General features: G+C 33.9%; 1 protein-coding gene across 2 annotated transcripts in view; it reads right to left on the bottom strand.

Annotated features, from left to right (window-relative positions):
* Positions 1 to 19,467, bottom strand: part of Dach1 (dachshund family transcription factor 1) — a 392,321-nt gene that overhangs the window by 216,604 nt on the left and 156,250 nt on the right. For both annotated transcript variants that reach the window (XM_052732605.1, XM_052732606.1), the window contains exon 2: positions 17,438 to 17,553. In XM_052732605.1, the coding sequence (XP_052588565.1) occupies positions 17,438 to 17,553 (116 nt within the window). The remainder of the gene's footprint in view (positions 1 to 17,437; positions 17,554 to 19,467) is intronic.

Genomic DNA, 19,467 nt, shown 5'->3' with positions numbered 1-19,467 from the left:
ATATCTGGACCTCTCTCCACCCTCATGTCATTCCTGTGATTGACACTCATTTGTCCAGATCTGCCTTCCAGATGAACAAGGAATTAATTGATACCTCTGATACACAAGCAATAGACGTGGGCATGTTCTCCACCAGAGCACCAGATCTTCCTCTAAAAGTCCTCATTTCCTTGAACTAATCTTCATAAAATGGCCTCCAGTTTTCATTATCTGATCTGAAAGAATTGTTTCCTACCAAATCTCTCAAGACATAAGAACCATGAAAGGACATGATTCTGTGGAGATGCTCTAATCAGGCCAGGCTGTGTCAAGCAATGATCACAGCTCATTAGCATCTGCACAGCTGGACCCAGAGGTGGATTTAAGTGAGGTGCCCTATTGGCAAAGCACACTGTGATCTTGTTCCCAGGTGTCGAAGTCTTATTTAGTGGGCTCTCCAGGAACTGGTTCATACTTTTATTTTAATTGAGATCACTCTCAAAGGATATAAGGCTTCTGAGAAACATGCATGTTTACTGGAGAGTGGTTTAGGAGATAGGCTTGAAAGATAGTTTAAATGAGCTAATATGTGTAAAACAATTTGTGTATTTAATAGCTTAACCCCAATGAAATTCTAATCAATAGATTCAACTATTGGTGCTCTAATGATCCAAACACTACATTAATCAACTAGTGATGGCCTTGACACTTCTAGCCAGTAACATTCTCTGCCACATAAAATATTTTCCAATACTTTGTACAGAAATGATCATGCATACTTTGTTTATGCTTCTGTCATCCAGAAGAATTTCTAGGGAGATCCTTCTGATATACGCCAATTTAAATATACCATTTTCTACCACGATGGCTATGATAATTCGCTTAACTTTAGCTGATAGAAGACATCTGTGCTTTTGCACAGGTCTCTTGTCATGCCAAACTGTGCCTTTAATTATGGGGTTTTGAGTGGCAATGTCATTCATCCTGCTAACTCATGATAAATATTTATAAAAAACTTAATCATGACTTCTAAAGTACATGCTTCACAGACGACTAGAAGTAATTATGAGTATATTTTCTTATAAAGAAAACACATTTGTTTCAGATTACCTGATGATAAACTTTTAACTTATTTAGAAATTAAGGGTGTTTGATTTTGTGGACATATATATTTACATGTACCTGTTTATTGAGGAAAACAATTATCAAAAGTGGATCTAGGAATTATGATCATGAAGAGCAGAGGCAAGAATTCAATGCAATTGCTCAGCTATTCTATTACTTTGTTACACCATGTAGACCTGAGTTTTTATGGAACATAGTTTTTATTAGTATCTTTAACACTTTAAATGTAGTAATAAGACACAGGAAGACAAGAAGGAGAAAATAGAAGATGAAGACAGATAGGGTAGATCATCCTGGTTTGGGAAGTACTGTGCGGTTTCAAATGAGTACAAGCAGAAGTCTTTATAGAGCATGTTTTGATTTCTTGTCAAATCGTGGGAGAAAGGATTCAAAGATTGACAGCTAAACAAACAGCTTTGGATTATTTATTGATAGTGATGCATGGCAAAATTCAAGCTCAGAAATCTAAGACAATTGCCAGTATCTGCAAGTATTTGATGGTTGAAGTTAAGCCAAGACATCTTCAAGAAAGAGATCAGTTCTATAGACTCCTGTGAGAGCTCTGTAATTGTTAGACTTTCAGGGCATGGCAAATAAGAAATAGAAAGAGGTGTGATAGAGTTGGTGTATGACTCATTGATACTGCACTAGAGCAGTATATTCAAGTTTTGGACTGTATTGACAGCACAAATACCAGAAGAAGGAGGAGGAAGAGGCTGAAGAGAAGGGGGAAGACAGGAGGAGGAGGAGGTGGGGGATGAGAAGGAGGAGGGACAGGGGTAGGAAGAGGGTGAGGAGAAGGAAGAAGAAAAGGAGGAAAGGAAGGAAGGAAGGAAGAAAGAAAGGAAGGGAAAGGAACAATATTATAGAAACACATTTTTTCAATATTTAAAAGAAACTTATTAATAATGTATTTGGTTATTTGATATTGCTTTATGCAATTGAAATAACTATCTCACATATACATCTTTCTTGAATATGTTACTAAGGGACAAAAGGTTCATTATTACCCACATATATTTTTTAAATTGTTAGATTTAGATGGTTTACCAATTGGCAGGGTGTTGAGATTTTATTCCCAGTTATAAAGTCATAGCTGCAGACACCAAGTACCATTGTAAAATATTCTCCTGTGTAAAGTAGACTGGTGAATTTCACGTCAAAAAAAATCATGATCAAACCTGGCATTTTTGTTGACAGACTTTGTAGTGAGGCCAAAGGTGTAATTAGGCCAGAAAATTACTTTCTCACCACTAGAATTGTTCCCTTCAGGTTTTGAGTTATCAGTCCAGAAAATTTCATTAAACACTAAATTCGCTTTAAGACAACTGTCAAAATTAAACAGAGGTGAGTCAAGTCAAGGTCCTAATATTCAAATCTCTCATTTGGACTTTGAGATTCAATACAAAATAAAAGGCTATCAGTTCATTCTTCTACCAAGACTAAACTTTTTATGAATTTCAAAAACAACCTGTTTCTTTAAAGAACTGGATAATTTCTATTTTCTATTTAGTGATATCTTGATATGAAAATAAGTGAACTTAAAAAAAGTTACTATATCGGCCGGGCGGTGGTGGCGCACGCCTTTAATCCCAGCACTCGGGAGGCAGAGCCAGGCGGATCTCTGTGAGTTCGAGGCCAGCCTGGGCTACCAAGTGAGTCCCAGGAAAGGCGCAAAGCTACACAGAGAAACCCTGTCTCGAAAAACCAAAAAAAAAAAAAAAAAAAAAAAAAAAAAAAAAAAAAAAAAAGTTACTATAAATATTCATGCAAAATGAATATTACTAATGAGAGAATTATGAGTTCATTGTATTTGATTTAAAATGTTGAGGTGATGATGATAGCATGTTTTCATATTTACGGATTTATGACATTTGAAAGAATAGACACTAGCCTGATACACTACATATATATAAGGACCTTTCCTTAGCAAACAAAAAAAAACTTATGCTCTATGATGCATGAGTGTTATTCATGTTTTTACAAAGTTTATAATTACTAACAGCAAATATTTGAAATATATTACCATCTATTTAACAAAATACATCAGGTTTTTATTGTTTTATATAGCATCGTGAAATATTATTTCTCTAGCACATACACTGAATTATCGTGGAGTAACAACTGTTACAATGTTTCAATCAGATTGTATTTAAAGTGAGCTACTTAATAATAGTAAAGAGAGTAATTACTAATGGACAAATGGGCAAATAAAGACCAAAGCACTGAATGATTGTGGAAAGATAAGGCTTTTTTTAAATCTTTTTATTTTATGTACATAGGTGTATGCATGTATGTCTGTGTGAGGGTGACAGATCTTAGAGTTACAGACAGTTGTTAGCTGCCATATGGGTGCTGGGAATTGAATCTGGGTCCTCTGGTAGAGCAGTTGGTGCTCTTAACCACTGATCCATCACTCCAGCCCCAAGGTAAGGCTTTAATAATTGTATATCATGTTAGATGCTTTAATCTCAAAGAAAACATGATTTTGTGCATAGATATTCATGAAGTTCAGAAATAACTTCAGTAACACTAAACATTTGTCATTCAGTTATCACTGTCTCGCTCTGCAGAATGACTGTAAAAGTCACTTTCCAGGAGCATTCAAAAGATGGTGGCAAGTGAGGCATAGAGTTCAAAATAAAGTCTGAGTAAGGTTCTCAACTTGGTCATAAAGGTTGAAACACATGTAAAGGAGGATCTGCCTCTCTGTTGTACTGGCATTATACCCTGGGCTGCATGCACATGAGGCAAGTACCCTTTCACTGAGCTATGTCTACAGCCCCAAAGAATAATTTTTAAGATCTCTCCTATCCTGTTGCACCCATTTCTAACTTTCAAGATCATAATGCTGAACATTTCTACTCCATAAAACTATTTTTCATCAGTGCTTAATATTTCTATAAGTCTTAGAAGGAAATACCTAATTATCCAGAAAAAAATTGTAATAAATAGAGTACCCATACCACAGTAGTTTAACTTATCCCTACAGTATTATGAAGTTAACGATTTTCATATTGAGATTAAATATACTAATGATAACTTGAAATATTCTATTTAAATTTTAATGTGTTCTTTAAAGAAAATTTTTTATTTCAATTCACCTTCCTTTTAAATGGTACTCAAAATATGAATGTTAGCAGAGATGGATGGATTTCTTCAAAGCATCATGGGTCATAAAGAGAAGGAAAGAATAACCCTCAATATGAACAGATAACATAACTTTATAGTATCTTATATCCTTCTTTCTTTACAATAGGTTAAAGAATACATCCTGAAGAAGTGTCATATAATGCAAATGATGTATAAGCTATATGCAGAGTTAGTAGGATGTACTAATCATTCAATAAATCTTTTTCTTCCAGTTATTTTGACTACTTTATTAAATGGATTATTCAAATTATGTTTAACAATATCACAACTGAAGACTGTGTTAGTAACTGAAGATATAGTAGTGAACAATATGTATAGAAATGTATAAAAACAAATGGCCATTTTAAACATTTTCCTTCTTTTTTTATAGACTATCCAATGTCTTAGCAAATATACATGATAACTTCTATACTACTTATGTGAAGGACATATATATATATATGTATGTATGTGTATATATATATATACATATATATATAAGTGAAATATACTTAAACTCAAAAACACGTTGGAGGAAATATTAAGCATTTTCAATTATTTAAAAAAAGGATTTTTTGTTTCGTGAATTTGCAGTGTGACTGTGGCTCTTTGAAATGGCAGGATGAATCAAGACTGTGTGTTTAAACAATTGTTTCAAAATTCTTCTTTGAAAGTTGTACTTCTTGTGAATGTATTATTGGGTTTCCAAGTTTGTTACTTAAGAAATGGAAAACTACTATAGCTTATGATAGAAATAAGAATTCAGCAGAAGACAGAATGGGTATTAATGAAAAAGAAGCAAACAACAAGCAGAGGAATTTGTGGTAAAACTAAATAAATATAAATAAAAGCGTAATTGCTGAAGGAATGTCCTATAATTTTTTACATATAAAAATCTCCTACAGTTTTATTCATATCTGATAAGAATTGATGCAATTCTATAACAAGTCCTCTGCCCCCTTTGGTTGCTTCTAATAGAAAATATGAAGGAGAAAATCAACACAACACAATGGTTTTTACATTTAAGAGTCTATTTTATTTCTATCTGATTCTCATAGATAAAATATATGTGGGCAAATGTTCTTATTCCTATGCTTCATTTTAATCTTGAAATTTAAGAGATTAATTTTAGAAACCACAGGAAAAATAGAGTTCTTTGAATTTGGGCCAATAACAACAATGGTCAAGGCATGTTGAGGTGTTTGGAGGGTGTGCCAATAAGAGTTTTGAACATTTCTGTTATCAATTTAAAGAATTTCAAAGGAAACAACATACTACTTTCTTTAAAATAACAATACTTATATTTTGGAAAAGTATATATTTCCAAGATGTCTGAATTCAAGTAAGCCTTTCTCACTAATACAGATACTAGTCTACTATAGATGATTGATGTAGAGCTCAGTATAATTTCAAAAATTCATAGAATATTATTATGTAATGAGATCCATGCTGAGAAAGCAATTGCTACTATAAATCAAGAAGACAACTCATATAGACAGGTCATATGGTAGTAGTTCTTCTTGGAATGATATCTTTAAATTTAATTTTTTCAATATGTAACAAAGAGTAGGTATGATGAGATGAATTCCATGCTTAAATAAATCAAAAATAGCATTATATCATGTTATTAGGAGATTAATATATTGGAATTTAGAGTTACTTAGTTGTATGTTCATTTAAATCAACATGTTTCCATGCAATTCAGTTAAAATGATTACTCCATAATAAAATTCCTAGGGATTTTGTAATGGAATAAAATAAAGTAGTAGAAGTTAGAAAAGATATTTATGCCTTGGGTAAAAGAATGAGGCAGTGAAGTGGAAAGATTAATTTTGAAAATCTTACTCTATTTCACATTTGTCAAATAGATGTTTTAATAGGAAAAATAATCTCTCAAAAATTGATCTAAAAAGGGATTGCTTTACTAGAGAAATAGAATATTTTATTCACATTAATATGAATATTTCACTTGTTTAAAAACAGTCTTGACAATATAGGGTCATATTATTATGTCTAAGTTGAAATAACCGGCTATGTTTATATAGAATTCTAGGATAAACAGTGTGGTACCTCTTTTAACCCTATAACTAAATACTGTATTTACTGAAGTCTTATCCTCACATTATCAGGAACAAACTTAGATAATTAGAAAAAGTATATTTAGGAAATAATTTTTTTCAAAATTATTGCATTTCTTAAAAAATGGCAACCTCATGGAACTGTGTTTCAAACTCAATATAATGTTATGTTGTCAGGGCATTTATACTGGGGTATATCTTTATACACTGAATACAACTCTTAAATCTATACATGAAATCTTAAAATTCTATACATAATGATCCAAAAGTAATTGCTGGCATGGGAAGAGTTGTATCAGGAGGAAAATGTATTAGTTTAGCTAATTGCAAGATGCCAAACAAACTTACAACAAGAAAAAATGCATCTGACTAAAACATGATACCATAAGCATAAGGAAGACTCCAGTGTCCCAGACCTAATGTGGCCAGAGAAAAGCAACTTCTGTTCACTTGGAACACAGCAAATTATCTGTTCTGAAACTTATCATTATAAAATCTAACATTTCCCTGTGCAATGCTAGGCAAAATATGTTATGATACATTTGTTGTTTTTGTTCTTCACAAAGTTCTATCAAATAGAAGCTATGTCAGAATGTATGATAGATTATTAGTGAAGAAATTGGTTTCTTGATGTAGGCAGTTTGATATAGGAAATTCAAAGTTAAAATATCTGTTTTGACTAGTACAAAAAATGTACTTATGAAATTTGTACAATGCTGAACCTGTTACTAAAATGATGTGTTGCCTATGAGGTTTAAACAAAGCCAACATTATTCAAGGTCACTTAGCTACAAAGTGAAAAGGAATAGAAAACCAGCCAAGTCTTTTGGTTCCAAGTTAGGAGCTGTGTCACAGTACTACCTAGCTTGAAAAATAATGTTCTTTGAAGAGATGAATCATAACCTATTAATTGTACTCTAAAATTAACAATAGAAATAAATATCCATGATAATCTTCCATAGAAATAGGACTTGTGGCAGTTGTAATCAAAATGTGAAATAACACAAAAGATCAAGTAGTCATCTACTGTGTTTATCTTTGGCCATATAACAGCAAGTGAACCGTCATGTTTGTGTAACACAATTGCACTTACTGAATTAGATTGCAGGTTTATCATTTTGAAAGCCTCTTTCAGTGTTTACTATACAGTATGTCAGTTCATTTCAAGCAATCAAATAGTTTAACACCCAATGTAATCAAATGAAAGCAATCTACACTCTTCGAATCTACCACCGTCTGTAATGTGAAAACTTTTGAAGCAGTATGTAACAGGATATTTCATATCCATAAAGCTAATGTTACCTACAAATGCAAGTCTATGTAATAAATCAATGTCATTGAGCCCTGAAAAGTATACAATAACCAAAAGTCACTATTAACTCTGTTAGGATTATCTTGTATTACATTTATATGACTACAGTCAACTTGTTAAACTAAGATATTTTGAGACAAAGGTTTACATTTTAAAATGCTATCATTTTTATTTTTAGATCAAATAGAAATAGCCTGGAGATGACTGAAAGTCAACAATAATTATAACACTGAGATCAGTTTGTTTTATTGCAGAATTTTTTTCCTTAGGATGATTTCTTTTGCAAAATTTTGCTAGAGATTGTGTTATTTGACATTCATAACAATATTAGAAAATGACTTGATAATTTGAAAAAATATTCACTAGTGAAATAAACAAAAATCTGAATAGGTCAATGGTTCAATTAGTGTCCATTTAATAAGCCAGAGACTGAAAGGTTCCTATGATTTTCATACATTAATTCCTCTTGAAATTTAACTTTTCCAATTGAAAATGAGGTCAGAATAATTTTTAATGAATGTAATTTTAATGAAATTACATTGAAATTGTTTTATGTGTATGTTTCTTCATGCCAATGGTTAACACTTCCTTCTAACATGAAGTTCACACCAGTGATCTTCAAGAGGACACATGAAGACCAGAGGGATCAGAAAAAAAGTCATTAAATGGGAAGAAGTTTATGTTAAATTTCATATTCACAATTTTACAAATAAGCTATATATATATATCATCTATAAAAAATCAGCAAGAAATAATATGGTTTCTTTAAAAACGTGAAGTATTCATCTAAATCATCAGTTAAAAAAACTACTTGAGTTCTTATATTTTTATGTAATATTGATTAGTATAATAAAATTGAAACTCTAGAAAATACATACTCTGTAGCTAGAAAAAAAGCATAGAAGCCAAGGAATAAAAATCCAAGGAAGAATTATCCCAGGATGACCTCAAACTTGGTTTTTGTTGAAGATGACTTTACTTTCTTCTCCTGCCTCAACTCGTCAGTTACTGAGCTTATAGGCTCATGCCTGGTTCATTCAGTCCTGAGGGTTGAACTCAGGGTTTCCTGAGTGTTAGCCAAGCACGCTACAAACTCACCATAGCCTAACCTCCTTCTTAATAAACTAGGGATTTGTATTTCCCTAACAAAGATGATGGTAGTTGAATAAGATACCTGATGATTAAGGAAAACCTTTGTTTTTGTTTTAATGCTTTTAGTAGTATATAAGACGGTTTATAAAATAAATATAAAACCTTTGATAAATGACTTTCTACCCCCTAGTTTCTTCTCAAACATTTCTTTCAGAGTAATCAACTACCTTTTTTATAGTAATACTTTCTATTCATAGAAAAGGTCTTTGTTTGTTTGACCTTTAATTATGCTGCAGAGGGACCCTGAACTTTGAGCACAATAGATAGGCTCTTTCTTATGGAAATAAAGCTCTTGGTAGCTTGATAGACTGGAACTTCAATCTATTGATCAAACTTTTATCCTCAGAGCACTATGGTTCTATTCTATCATGCACTGTAAGTCTTAACACTAAACATCATTATTTCTGAATTCATATAATCTAGAATGATCCCTTAGTGTTCCAACAGTTGATAAGTATCTTAAAACATGTCCGAGTTCCATGTCTACATTTACTATTCAGGATGTCACTAGAAGTGATGGGGAATATTGTATTGCTGCTTCCCTGTATGCAAATACCCTGTTCCTGTTCATAAAGTTGAGATTTAATGAGAACTTCCCACAGTTTTACTAGGGTGATGATACCTATGATTACAGAGACAACAGAAGCGTTTCAATGTTTTTAATGTAGAATGTATTCAAACAAAGTCAAATTCAGTCATTAATAAGGCAATAATCAATTTGAGCACAAAATACAAACATTTATTAAGACTCTGATCTTTTTGCTTTTATTCAGTCTCGAACTTTTTTTAGTCTTGACAGTTTACCTCTTCTACTTCCCTTCAAATGACAGGCTAAAATCTAGAAACTTTAGAAAGTAGGGAGAAAATAAAAAGAAGCTCCTACTTGGTTTGGTTTAGTCCACAGAAGCAGCCTAGAGCAAGTTATCAAGGGAGGGAGCCAAGGCTTTGAAGTTCATCTCACAGGGGAAAGGCTATCAAAGGGAGACTAAACAAACCAGGCTGTCTGTATTGTTTTACAGAACTTTTGTCCTATCAGGTCTATTAGAAGTTCAAAGCAGACTTGACTGCCTTTTCTAAATAAACAGGTACTTGGATTTCCCTCTTCACTCATTTACAAAGGGAATCCGGATTGTGACAGCACCTTCTACTAACAGTAAGTTATAGTGAGCAATAAACGACAACATGCTACCTACTGCCTAAGGAATGGGTCAGCATACTAAGAATCCTACACAAAAGATGCATAGTTTACAAACATCCAGTTATCTATATAACATCCAGTAATAATTACACTTAACCAAAAATTACATTTGCTTTTGAATATTTTTTATATTTATTTATTGTGTGGATGTAGAAGGATAGATGTTGGATGTTGGTTCTTTCCTTCCATCACGAAAGTTCTAGAGATCACCAGGTCCTCAAATTTGCCAGTAAATACCTTAATCCACTAAGCAATCCAACCAGCCCCATTTTTTTTTCTTTCAGTGCTGAGGATTGAACTCAGAGTTTGGGAATACTAGACAAATAAATGCTCTACATCTGAACTAAATCTTCTGTCTAGTTTTCTTGAATTAAATGCATTTCCTTTATCAAAAGAGGCATTGTGATACCAAAAAAGGAAGCAAACATTGCTAAGAATTAGTCAGTTTAAAGACTAAATAAAGCACTATGAATGTACTGAGAAAGAAGCATAATCAGATTACCATTTTTAGTGTAGGCATATGAGATAGAGAACTTAATAGAAACTTAGAAGAGAAAATAAATTAGAGAAGAATGAACTATAATTACCTGCTAATTTAAGTAGATGGGTAGCCTGTCCAGAACTCTAGTAACATGTATAATATGTGGTAATTTAATTAAACCTAAAAATAGCCGATCTCTGAAATGGAGAAAAATGTTTCATAAATTTCTCTGCTACGAACAGAGTCAGAACATATTGTGACTTGGGTATAGCACTCAGTTATGAGTATTACATAATATTAAAACACAGAAATGGAGACATACGTAGTCAGTCAAGTACTAGCTGTACAAGCCTCAGGACCCGAGGTAGATCCCCAAAATCCATATTAAAACTCTAGGTAGAGTGGCACTCATGTATTATCAAAACACCAGGAATGTAGAGACAGACATATTCCTGAGGCTTGTCGGCCAGCCAGCCTAGCCTACATGGGGAATTCCAAGCCAGAAAGGGCCTGAAAAAGCAACCATAGGTTGTCCACACACATCTGAATGTGTATGGACATGCGCACACACACATACACACCCATACAGAATGAACAAGCAAATGTATTTATATCATTCCTCGTACTAACAACTGTATTTATATTTAATTAAATTCCAAGTTAGACTTTATTCAAATGTATGATAAATTAGTTCTAAATAAAAACACTGAAAGTACAATGAAAATTATAATCCCTTAGGATCATCTAGCATGGTAAATATATTGTTATATTCATATATAAACAGTAATTATGAAGTCTAATATGTTGTTTCTGTAACTAACACAAATTTACATATATAAAATTTATCAGTTGTTCATGCTAATGCTTGTATGTAGCCATTATGACCGATGATGACCAATGAATAAAAAGAAATATTTCCTTTTATGTACTTGGTATACCTCTGTTTGGACTCTAAACTCTAAATATTTGATATGGAGCCTATGTGTGTTTAGTGGACTTAAAAAGCTATATTAACACACTACAGCTTCAGTTTGTTACTGTGAGGCATAATAATTCCTCTCAGAAATCCTTCACTAAACATTTATTAGCAATTTTCACTGAACAAATATTTATTTTGAGTCTCTGCCCTGTGCCAGGCAATATTCTCCATCCAGGGATATTTCAGTGAACAAAACTGGCCAGAATCTTTTTGTGTACATTTAACGTGTACATCTGAGACCCTATAATTGACTTCTCACCATTCTCCTGCAGAGAGACTTGTTGGGTATGAGAGAGGGACAGCAGCCCCTTAGGTTATGTCCTAGGCCTCTGAAAACGCTGCTTTATATGCCAAAACCTTTTTGTGCATGTTGTTTTTAAGATGTTTAGATGGAAAGATTGTCCATAAGTGCCCTACAAGAAAGGGCAGTAGGAGATTTCAAGTATACACTGGATGGTGCGTGCATGCGTGAGTGCATGTGTGTGTGCGCGCGTGTGTGGAGAGACAGACAGACACACAGAGACAGAGAAACAAAGTGGTGTAAAGCAACTTTACCCCAAAGAGTGCCAGCGGTCAAGGGACAATTCTCCTCTATAGCCTGAGGAGGGCTGTGGCCCTAAGGGCACTGTGATTTGAGCTGAATGATCCCAAACCTGAACTATTGGCCTCCAAACCTTGAGGGAAAAGTTCCGCTCTTCACCACCAAGCTTGCAGTAATTTGTTATAGCAGCCTCAGAAAAAGAATAGAGTTTTCATCTCAAGTTTTAAAACTTTAGTAAAATGCAAGATGCTCCAGCGTTCACACTATCCTGCCGGGTTCACACTAGCCTGCCGGGTTCACACTAGCCTGCCGGGTTCACACTAGCCTGCCGGGTTCAAAGAAGCAGAAGACATACTCATTCATTTCTCTCTGCAACAAACCTGAAGATGGTCCTCTATCACAGGACATGGACACCCTTGAGTTATACAGCCATAATGTTCCTACATATGAACACAAAATTCACACTTATATTATGCTGTGCGAACGCAAGTGTTTTAGGTAGTTTATATCATGTTTTCTCTTTAAGTAAGATACTCAAATGGTTGTGCTTAAAAGATGTTCTTACTGCCGGGCAGTGGTGGTGCACGCCTTTATCACAGCACTCGGGAGGCAAGAGACAGGCGGATATCTGTGAGTTCGAGGTCAGCCTGGTCTACAGAGTGAGATACAAGAAAGGCACAAAGCTACACAGAGAAACCTTGTCTCAAAAAAAAAAAAAAAAAAAAAAAAAAAAAATGGTATTACCAAGGAGCCTCTCTGGATACATTTATTATATTTCTAGATACATTTATTACATTTCTAAACATAGAAGGAAAGATTCAATGATTTCAGAAGACAAAATGAGAATGTTAAAAAGTCCTTAAAATGCTACAGATGTCAACATTCTGAAAAAACGGTAATTTGGGTGGTTTTGCTCATCATTAGTATCACCTAGAAAAAATAAAGGAAACAAACCTTAGAAATATATTTTGTCTCATCAACTCATACAAGGATGTTTTCCTTTAAAACTGTTCTGTGGGGCTTTTTGTTTGTTTGTTTAAGATATCAATATTTCAATTGCATTAACCATTAATATTGTCTTGGTCTAGAAATTTATCAAAATTTAAGAATTTGCAAGCTAGAAATTCTTATCTTTAGACATAGTATATGGTATTGCACGAGTTATTGCCTTTTTTGTTAACTCTGAATGTGTGTTGCCCATGTGATTACAAAGTCATAATTAGAGAAAAGCAATGTGCAAGATGCAAACTGTGAGTCAATCATTTAATTTGAGTGTATTTGAAAAAAGTAGATATTGAATAGCTTTTCTTTTAATATCAAATGCAAGTATTGGGTATTCATATGTTATTACTGAATTTTGACATAGAAATTTTATTTCAAAAGTTGTTTGCGTTCTGACCTAAACATGAAATCAGGAAGTTGGCTGAATATTCTATCCAAATTGCACTTCTGGCACAAAGAAAGGAGTATTCTAAATTCCTAAATATCCTTTCCTTAATTGCATAATAGACATGGTTCTATAAAAAGTCCGAATGCTATTAGAGTTCCGCTGCTAGGATGAATTTATTCCAAACTGGTGTGTATTTCAAAAATGATTTATAGCAAGTGCTCAGTCAGGATAAATGCAGTGACCACTGCAAGCAGTGTGTTGCCTTGTGAGATTCTACAAAACGGCATCTTCCTTTCATGACTGCGACTTCAAGTTGCTATGGCATTTTGTCACAGCCATAACTTTCGGGCCACCTACCCATGTCCTTTCCTAAGGTTACACACAAGCAAAGAAAATTATAAACAAGTAAAAATACCACAGATAATGTCGTAGGGTTTTTAATTTTATATTTGGTATGTTTTTCATCTTTTGAATTATAAATATCTAAGTTATTAATGTTTTTAAAGTGTATAGCCATTTTCTTCTGAGAAAACAGATTATTTTAAATTCCAATATCAGCCATTAAAATTAAAAATAATTGAGTGACCAGCAATAAATCCATAGACATTTATAAATTCATCAAATCTAATTGATCTTATTTTAACAGGACTAGGCTGGACAAAATTTCAGTGTTTTAAAAGGTTAAAAGTTACTTCTATGGCTACAAGGACATATGAGTTTTCATGAATAATCTGCAACTTGAACCTTAGGACTTGAAACTCGGCAGATTTACTCTTGGGATCTTTCTGTTCATTTTTGAAGTTGGTATATTTTTACTTTGATAGGTGTATTCATGTCAGAAACATGCCATCTGCAGCTTTCAGAAAAGAAAATTTAAAACTCTGGTTAATAAGATAGAAAATAATATGTTCCCATGTGGAGATATGCTTCCATGTTTGCTAAAAAAAATCTAAATTTCTTCTAGGGAAAAAAATGTGTAAGAAAAGCATCTACATTAAGGAAACACCACTGGAGAATGACATTCACATCCTGGTGACCACAAATCAAGGACCATTGTCTAAAAGATGAAAACGGGTGAATAAGGTTATAACAAGCAAACCAGACTATTCACAGCCATTGGCAGGGGTATAGAGAATATTTAACCATATTAGGTTCCCCCACCTTCTCCAGTTTACCCTCCTCAGGAACTATCACCTCATCTTTACAGTGCAATGCTTGGTAAGCTTGATGAAAATCCAGGTTTATGGCTTGATAATACATTACAAAGAACAAAGAAATAAAAGGTGTGCCTCAGGAAAATGGCACCACAACTTAAGCATGAAATGATCTGACTTGAAAAAATAAACGTCTAATGATGAGTCAAGTTGGAACTACTTTCCATGTCTCTTTCCATCCAATAATGTGTAATATATTTGAGGGGGAAGATTTTTCAAGGGTAACATAATGTTTGATTTGTGAGTTGTAGTTTATGAACTTGTTTTATTCACCTCACATACTGCAAAGTTATTTTATGATGTTATATGAGTGTTGCTCCACTGAGATTTTGAAGACATCATCTACTTAAATAGTGTGTTTATTGATGTGTGTGTTACCTTTGCCTTTAAAATTAAGGCAAAATTAGATCCAGATCTTGAATATTTTTAAATGAATAAAATGTGCAATTGCATTCTGTGATTAAGTAACTTTTGAAAATCAACATAAGTCTATCAAATACAGAAAAATATTATTAAAACGATTAATTAGAAAAATCGACGTAAAATTATTTACATCAAATCTTCCTCTCCTCACACTTGAATATCTCAGCTATAAAACACACCAAAAAAATTCCCATATAGACTAAAAGACAACAAAAATTTCAAAGAGCAGTAAGGTGGTTAATTTTGCCAGCTGGACTGGACTGAGAGGCACCTGTATAAGGGAAGCATACTTGTGCCTTAGTCTGTGAAGGCGTCTCCAGAGCTGACAGTGTAAGCTGTGTCAACAGCACAAGAGGAACTGCTTTCCCGGTGCACTCCATCCAACATACCGGGGCTTGAATTTGGGGCCAGAATCCAATCGAACAGAAGGAAGACTAAGATGAGCATGCTCTGTCTTGTGTCTCTGCTTCCAGCCTACCACCAGGAAGTGAGCGACTCTTTATCACCCTTCACCCTTCGATGTTCTGAGTTAAACTCACCTAGAAACAGCAGGTAATAGATTTGACTGAGACCCCGAGACAGACTAAATCCTTCCTTCTTAGTCTCTTTTCTTTGGCATTTGTCTCAACAACAAGGAAAAAAAAGTAATTGACAAGAGGACATTTGATCAACTACTTAAACATGAATAATTCAAGCTTCATTGCACACTACCAATTTCTTTTCCAAATGGCAAATTTGAGATTAGAATTTTGGACAGTGAGATTCACTATGGTGAGAAGCAAGTGACCTGGAAAACACTTGCCTGGCAACTGGGTCGTTTTAAACTATTAATTTACATACATGTATATGTGTGTTTTTTGTTTTCTAGATAAAATTTCCAGCATAAAAATCCCAATCTCAATAGTAATTTCAATTATTTGGAACTGAAGTGATGGCTCAGTGGATTAGGAGTGTTTGCTCTACAAGTAGTTGGACCTGAGTTTAAAACTCTACACAAAAGCTGGGTGTGGCAGTGCCCACCTGTTATGCCAATATTTTGTGGTGGGTGGGACAGAAGGATGAGTGGGCTTGCTGGCCACAAGCTCAGCTCAAGGTTCAATGAGAGACTATCAGAGGATATTGCAGAAAGTGATAAAATTTGACACCAAATGTCATTGTTTGGCCTACACACACACACAAATCTGTACCCACACATGCACATACACCATGCACATAGACTTTACATCATATTTACACAGATACACTTATTTATAAATACAGAAAAATAGGAATTTTTGAATCATTGATAAGAATAGTGCTAAATATAAAAATAGCATAAAACCAAGCTGAAATGATACTTGATAAATATTCACAAAATTGAGTTTCAGGTATTGAATATCCATTAAGTTCAAGGAACTTTAACTCAACTACTGAATGTGACTAGATGTCCATGATTATATTAGAGCAGAGAAAAAGAGAATGTTCAAAAGAAGACAATACTAATAAAAGTTCAGAAATAAAAGAAACTATTTAGCTTCAGTTGGTAGTGTATGCCTCTAACTCAGCATTTCCTGTGGCTGAGGCAGAAGGATTTCAAGTTTGTGGCCAGCTGTGCTATGCAGAAAGAAATAGGAAATAACTTGAAAAATATATTTCAAGATATTTCTGTTGTTTTAAATGTATTGCATAACAGTCATGCATCTCCTCCTTAAGCAAGAGCAATGTATGTTATATAATGTAATCATTATGTTAATCTGATCATAGCTCTGGCTCTTTCCTGCTGAAAACCAAAAGTGGGCACAAGCATAGAAAATTACATTAAAGAATTAATGAACATATCCAAGTGACATAAATCAAATGAGCTATTTTTTCTTATGATTTATCGCCATTTATAGTATACAATGTGTGTTTACACGCTACAGTATGTTGTCACTTATATATCTTCAAAAGTCTTAAAAACCTTCCTTTAAATGGTTGTAATGGAAATGTATTTATCTGAAAAAATTTGCATTTTTGGCTTTTTTTGTCTTCTTTTTGCATGTGTATCTGTATTCCTGAATTATATTGGAGTGAAATTGTTCAGAATCTAGACAAGAAGGTTTGAATAGTCATTGTTGTCTCTCAGCAGTTGACTTTGGGGAGTTACTTTTGTTTCTGAGCTTCTAATTTTTAGTTAAAAAAAAACCCTAGGACTAGTAATTTTTGTTTTATAAAATTTGTAGGGGATAATTCAAAGGACTTCTAGCACTTTAATCAAGCTCATTCCATTTTATTTTTATAAAGGAAATCTTAGTAATCCTGATGCATTTTTAAAATAACCTCTTATGAGAACATTATCTTCGTGTTCACAAAATAAAACCAAAGCATGTAAATATCATTATAATGGTGGGTACGTGTAAAATCTGTGATACTGGTTGATGCTTAATGTCTTGGCATAAATGATCACACCCTTACCTGTTGGTGGAATTATTCCCGGAGACATGAGGCCAGGGACAGAATGTGGCATGATATGAGAGTTCTCTGGGGAGGTGACACTTTGAGTCCTCTTCGGAGGCCTTCCAGGTCTGGAACTGAGACAAACAAACAAAAAATTTTACAATTAAGCTGTTGTCTGACACATCATTTCAAAGTTGTTTCAAGTGGTAACATGGACTGTAAATAAATTTGTTTCAAGGACGGTTGCTTTTGCAGTTAGATGTAATAGACTTCCATCACTAATTAGATTACATGCTGAATTCATTTTCCTCATTGAAGATCAGCCACTCCTGATGCATAATTCATAGCCTGCACCTCGTTACCTGCTTCTTCATATTAATATCTATACACAGTTTGAATTGCCTCGTTTGCATATGCTAAAGTTCTGCATTCAGCCTTCAGCGCGAAAATTATGCACTAACTTGTAATAATTATTACAGTCAGCCTGCTATTGATTTATGAGACTTTTAAAAACCAAGTATGTGTAGTACTTGTAATGAATGATATTTTAAGGTTCTTCAGGAAATTAAAAGGCAATGGCTGCCTAAGGAAATGTTCTGCTTGTTTGATTTAATACTACAGTTAGCTGGGAGGTGGAATGAAAGAATGATTCAGACCTATAGCACATTTTTCGATGATATGTTTTATTACTTCGCACTGCTAGCCTGATATCTAGATGATAAATGACAATACATCTCTAATGTGTGAAAAGGTCTTGCAATTTCTTTATTTTTTGTCATTTAAAAGATAAGTCAAGTTATCATTTAACCCTTATTCTATTTAACTGAACAATCCCACGAAGTTGTCCTGTTTTTAATATACAAGAGTGAATTGGAAAGGCTTGGAAATATTTGTAGGACATCACTGAGAAACTGCTTACGTAGTATGTTAAATTTGTCTTTAGGAAAAATAAAAATGTGCTTATTGTTAGCACTTCTTATCCTTCACATTAGAGAAGATTAATCTCTTAAGTTATAAAATCTAATATACAGTGAAGCATTCACCATTTTTGTAAGAAAGTACCAAATACAAAAATGTAGTACTTAGAGTCTTTGAGACAAATAAGAATATTTACCATTATGTCCTCATTTTTGCCTCAGTATTATGAATGTGCTTTTGCTAGGGCCTCCATTATTTATTTGGCCAATATGTGCCTAGATATACCACAGACATCAGATACATCTATCCTTTGTCCTCAAGCATTTCTATGCTGGTCTCTGCTGAAGTCCCTTGTTTCATCAGAAGATTAAAAAACTGTCTTTCTTTTATATTATATAAGTAATATATGTGGTCATTGAGCAAATAATTACTAAGTACCTGCTGTTTTCAAGGCAGTGTACTATGGAGGCTAATTTAGAGGAGTGAGTTCTTCATCTTCAGGAGCTTATATTCTGGCCAAGAGGGAAGAATCTTGTTCATAAATAACTACAATGTAATTTGTAATGTGCTAGGTCCCACACAGAAGTTACAATCTGTGTAGTAGTAGGGGCATAGGCTAGTTGATGAGACTTCCATTTTCAGGAAAGAAAGATGGCAGGGGAAACATTAGAAGAAAATTTTAAGGGATGTTAAGCGTGTAGAAGAAAAGCACACTTCTCTGACAACATGAGAAAGAAATGGGAGCATAGGAACCATGGATGTGTAGCAGTACGTCTGTTGAACTGACACAGCTCAAACAGCAGAAGGAACACAGACTGAGACTGCTGGACTTAATGCCTGGCATTAGATCCTGGAGGCCTTTGGACTGAGAGTAGGGGGCTTATTTGCAACTTTATCTGTCTTGTAAATCAATATGGATACCCTTCTGCTTATTGCTCTGATGTATCTCTCCAGCTACGTGTTCTTATTCTTCACTGTGATTCTTCTGGCTTTTTAACTGATCATTTGCTTGGAATCAATCGACAGGCCTCTGATAGTACCCATTCTCCCTGAGTGAACTCCTCTATCGTCATCACTTAGATGCTAGGACTAATGGCTAAACATACATCTACAGCCCAGATCTTCCTCCG

The sequence above is a fragment of the Peromyscus californicus genome, unplaced genomic scaffold, assembly GCF_007827085.1.
Source record: "Peromyscus californicus insignis strain IS unplaced genomic scaffold, ASM782708v3 Scaffold_12__1_contigs__length_115047231, whole genome shotgun sequence".
In the NCBI taxonomy this organism is placed as follows: domain Eukaryota; kingdom Metazoa; phylum Chordata; class Mammalia; order Rodentia; family Cricetidae; genus Peromyscus; species Peromyscus californicus.
This window is presented reverse-complemented; position numbering and strand designations above follow the sequence as displayed.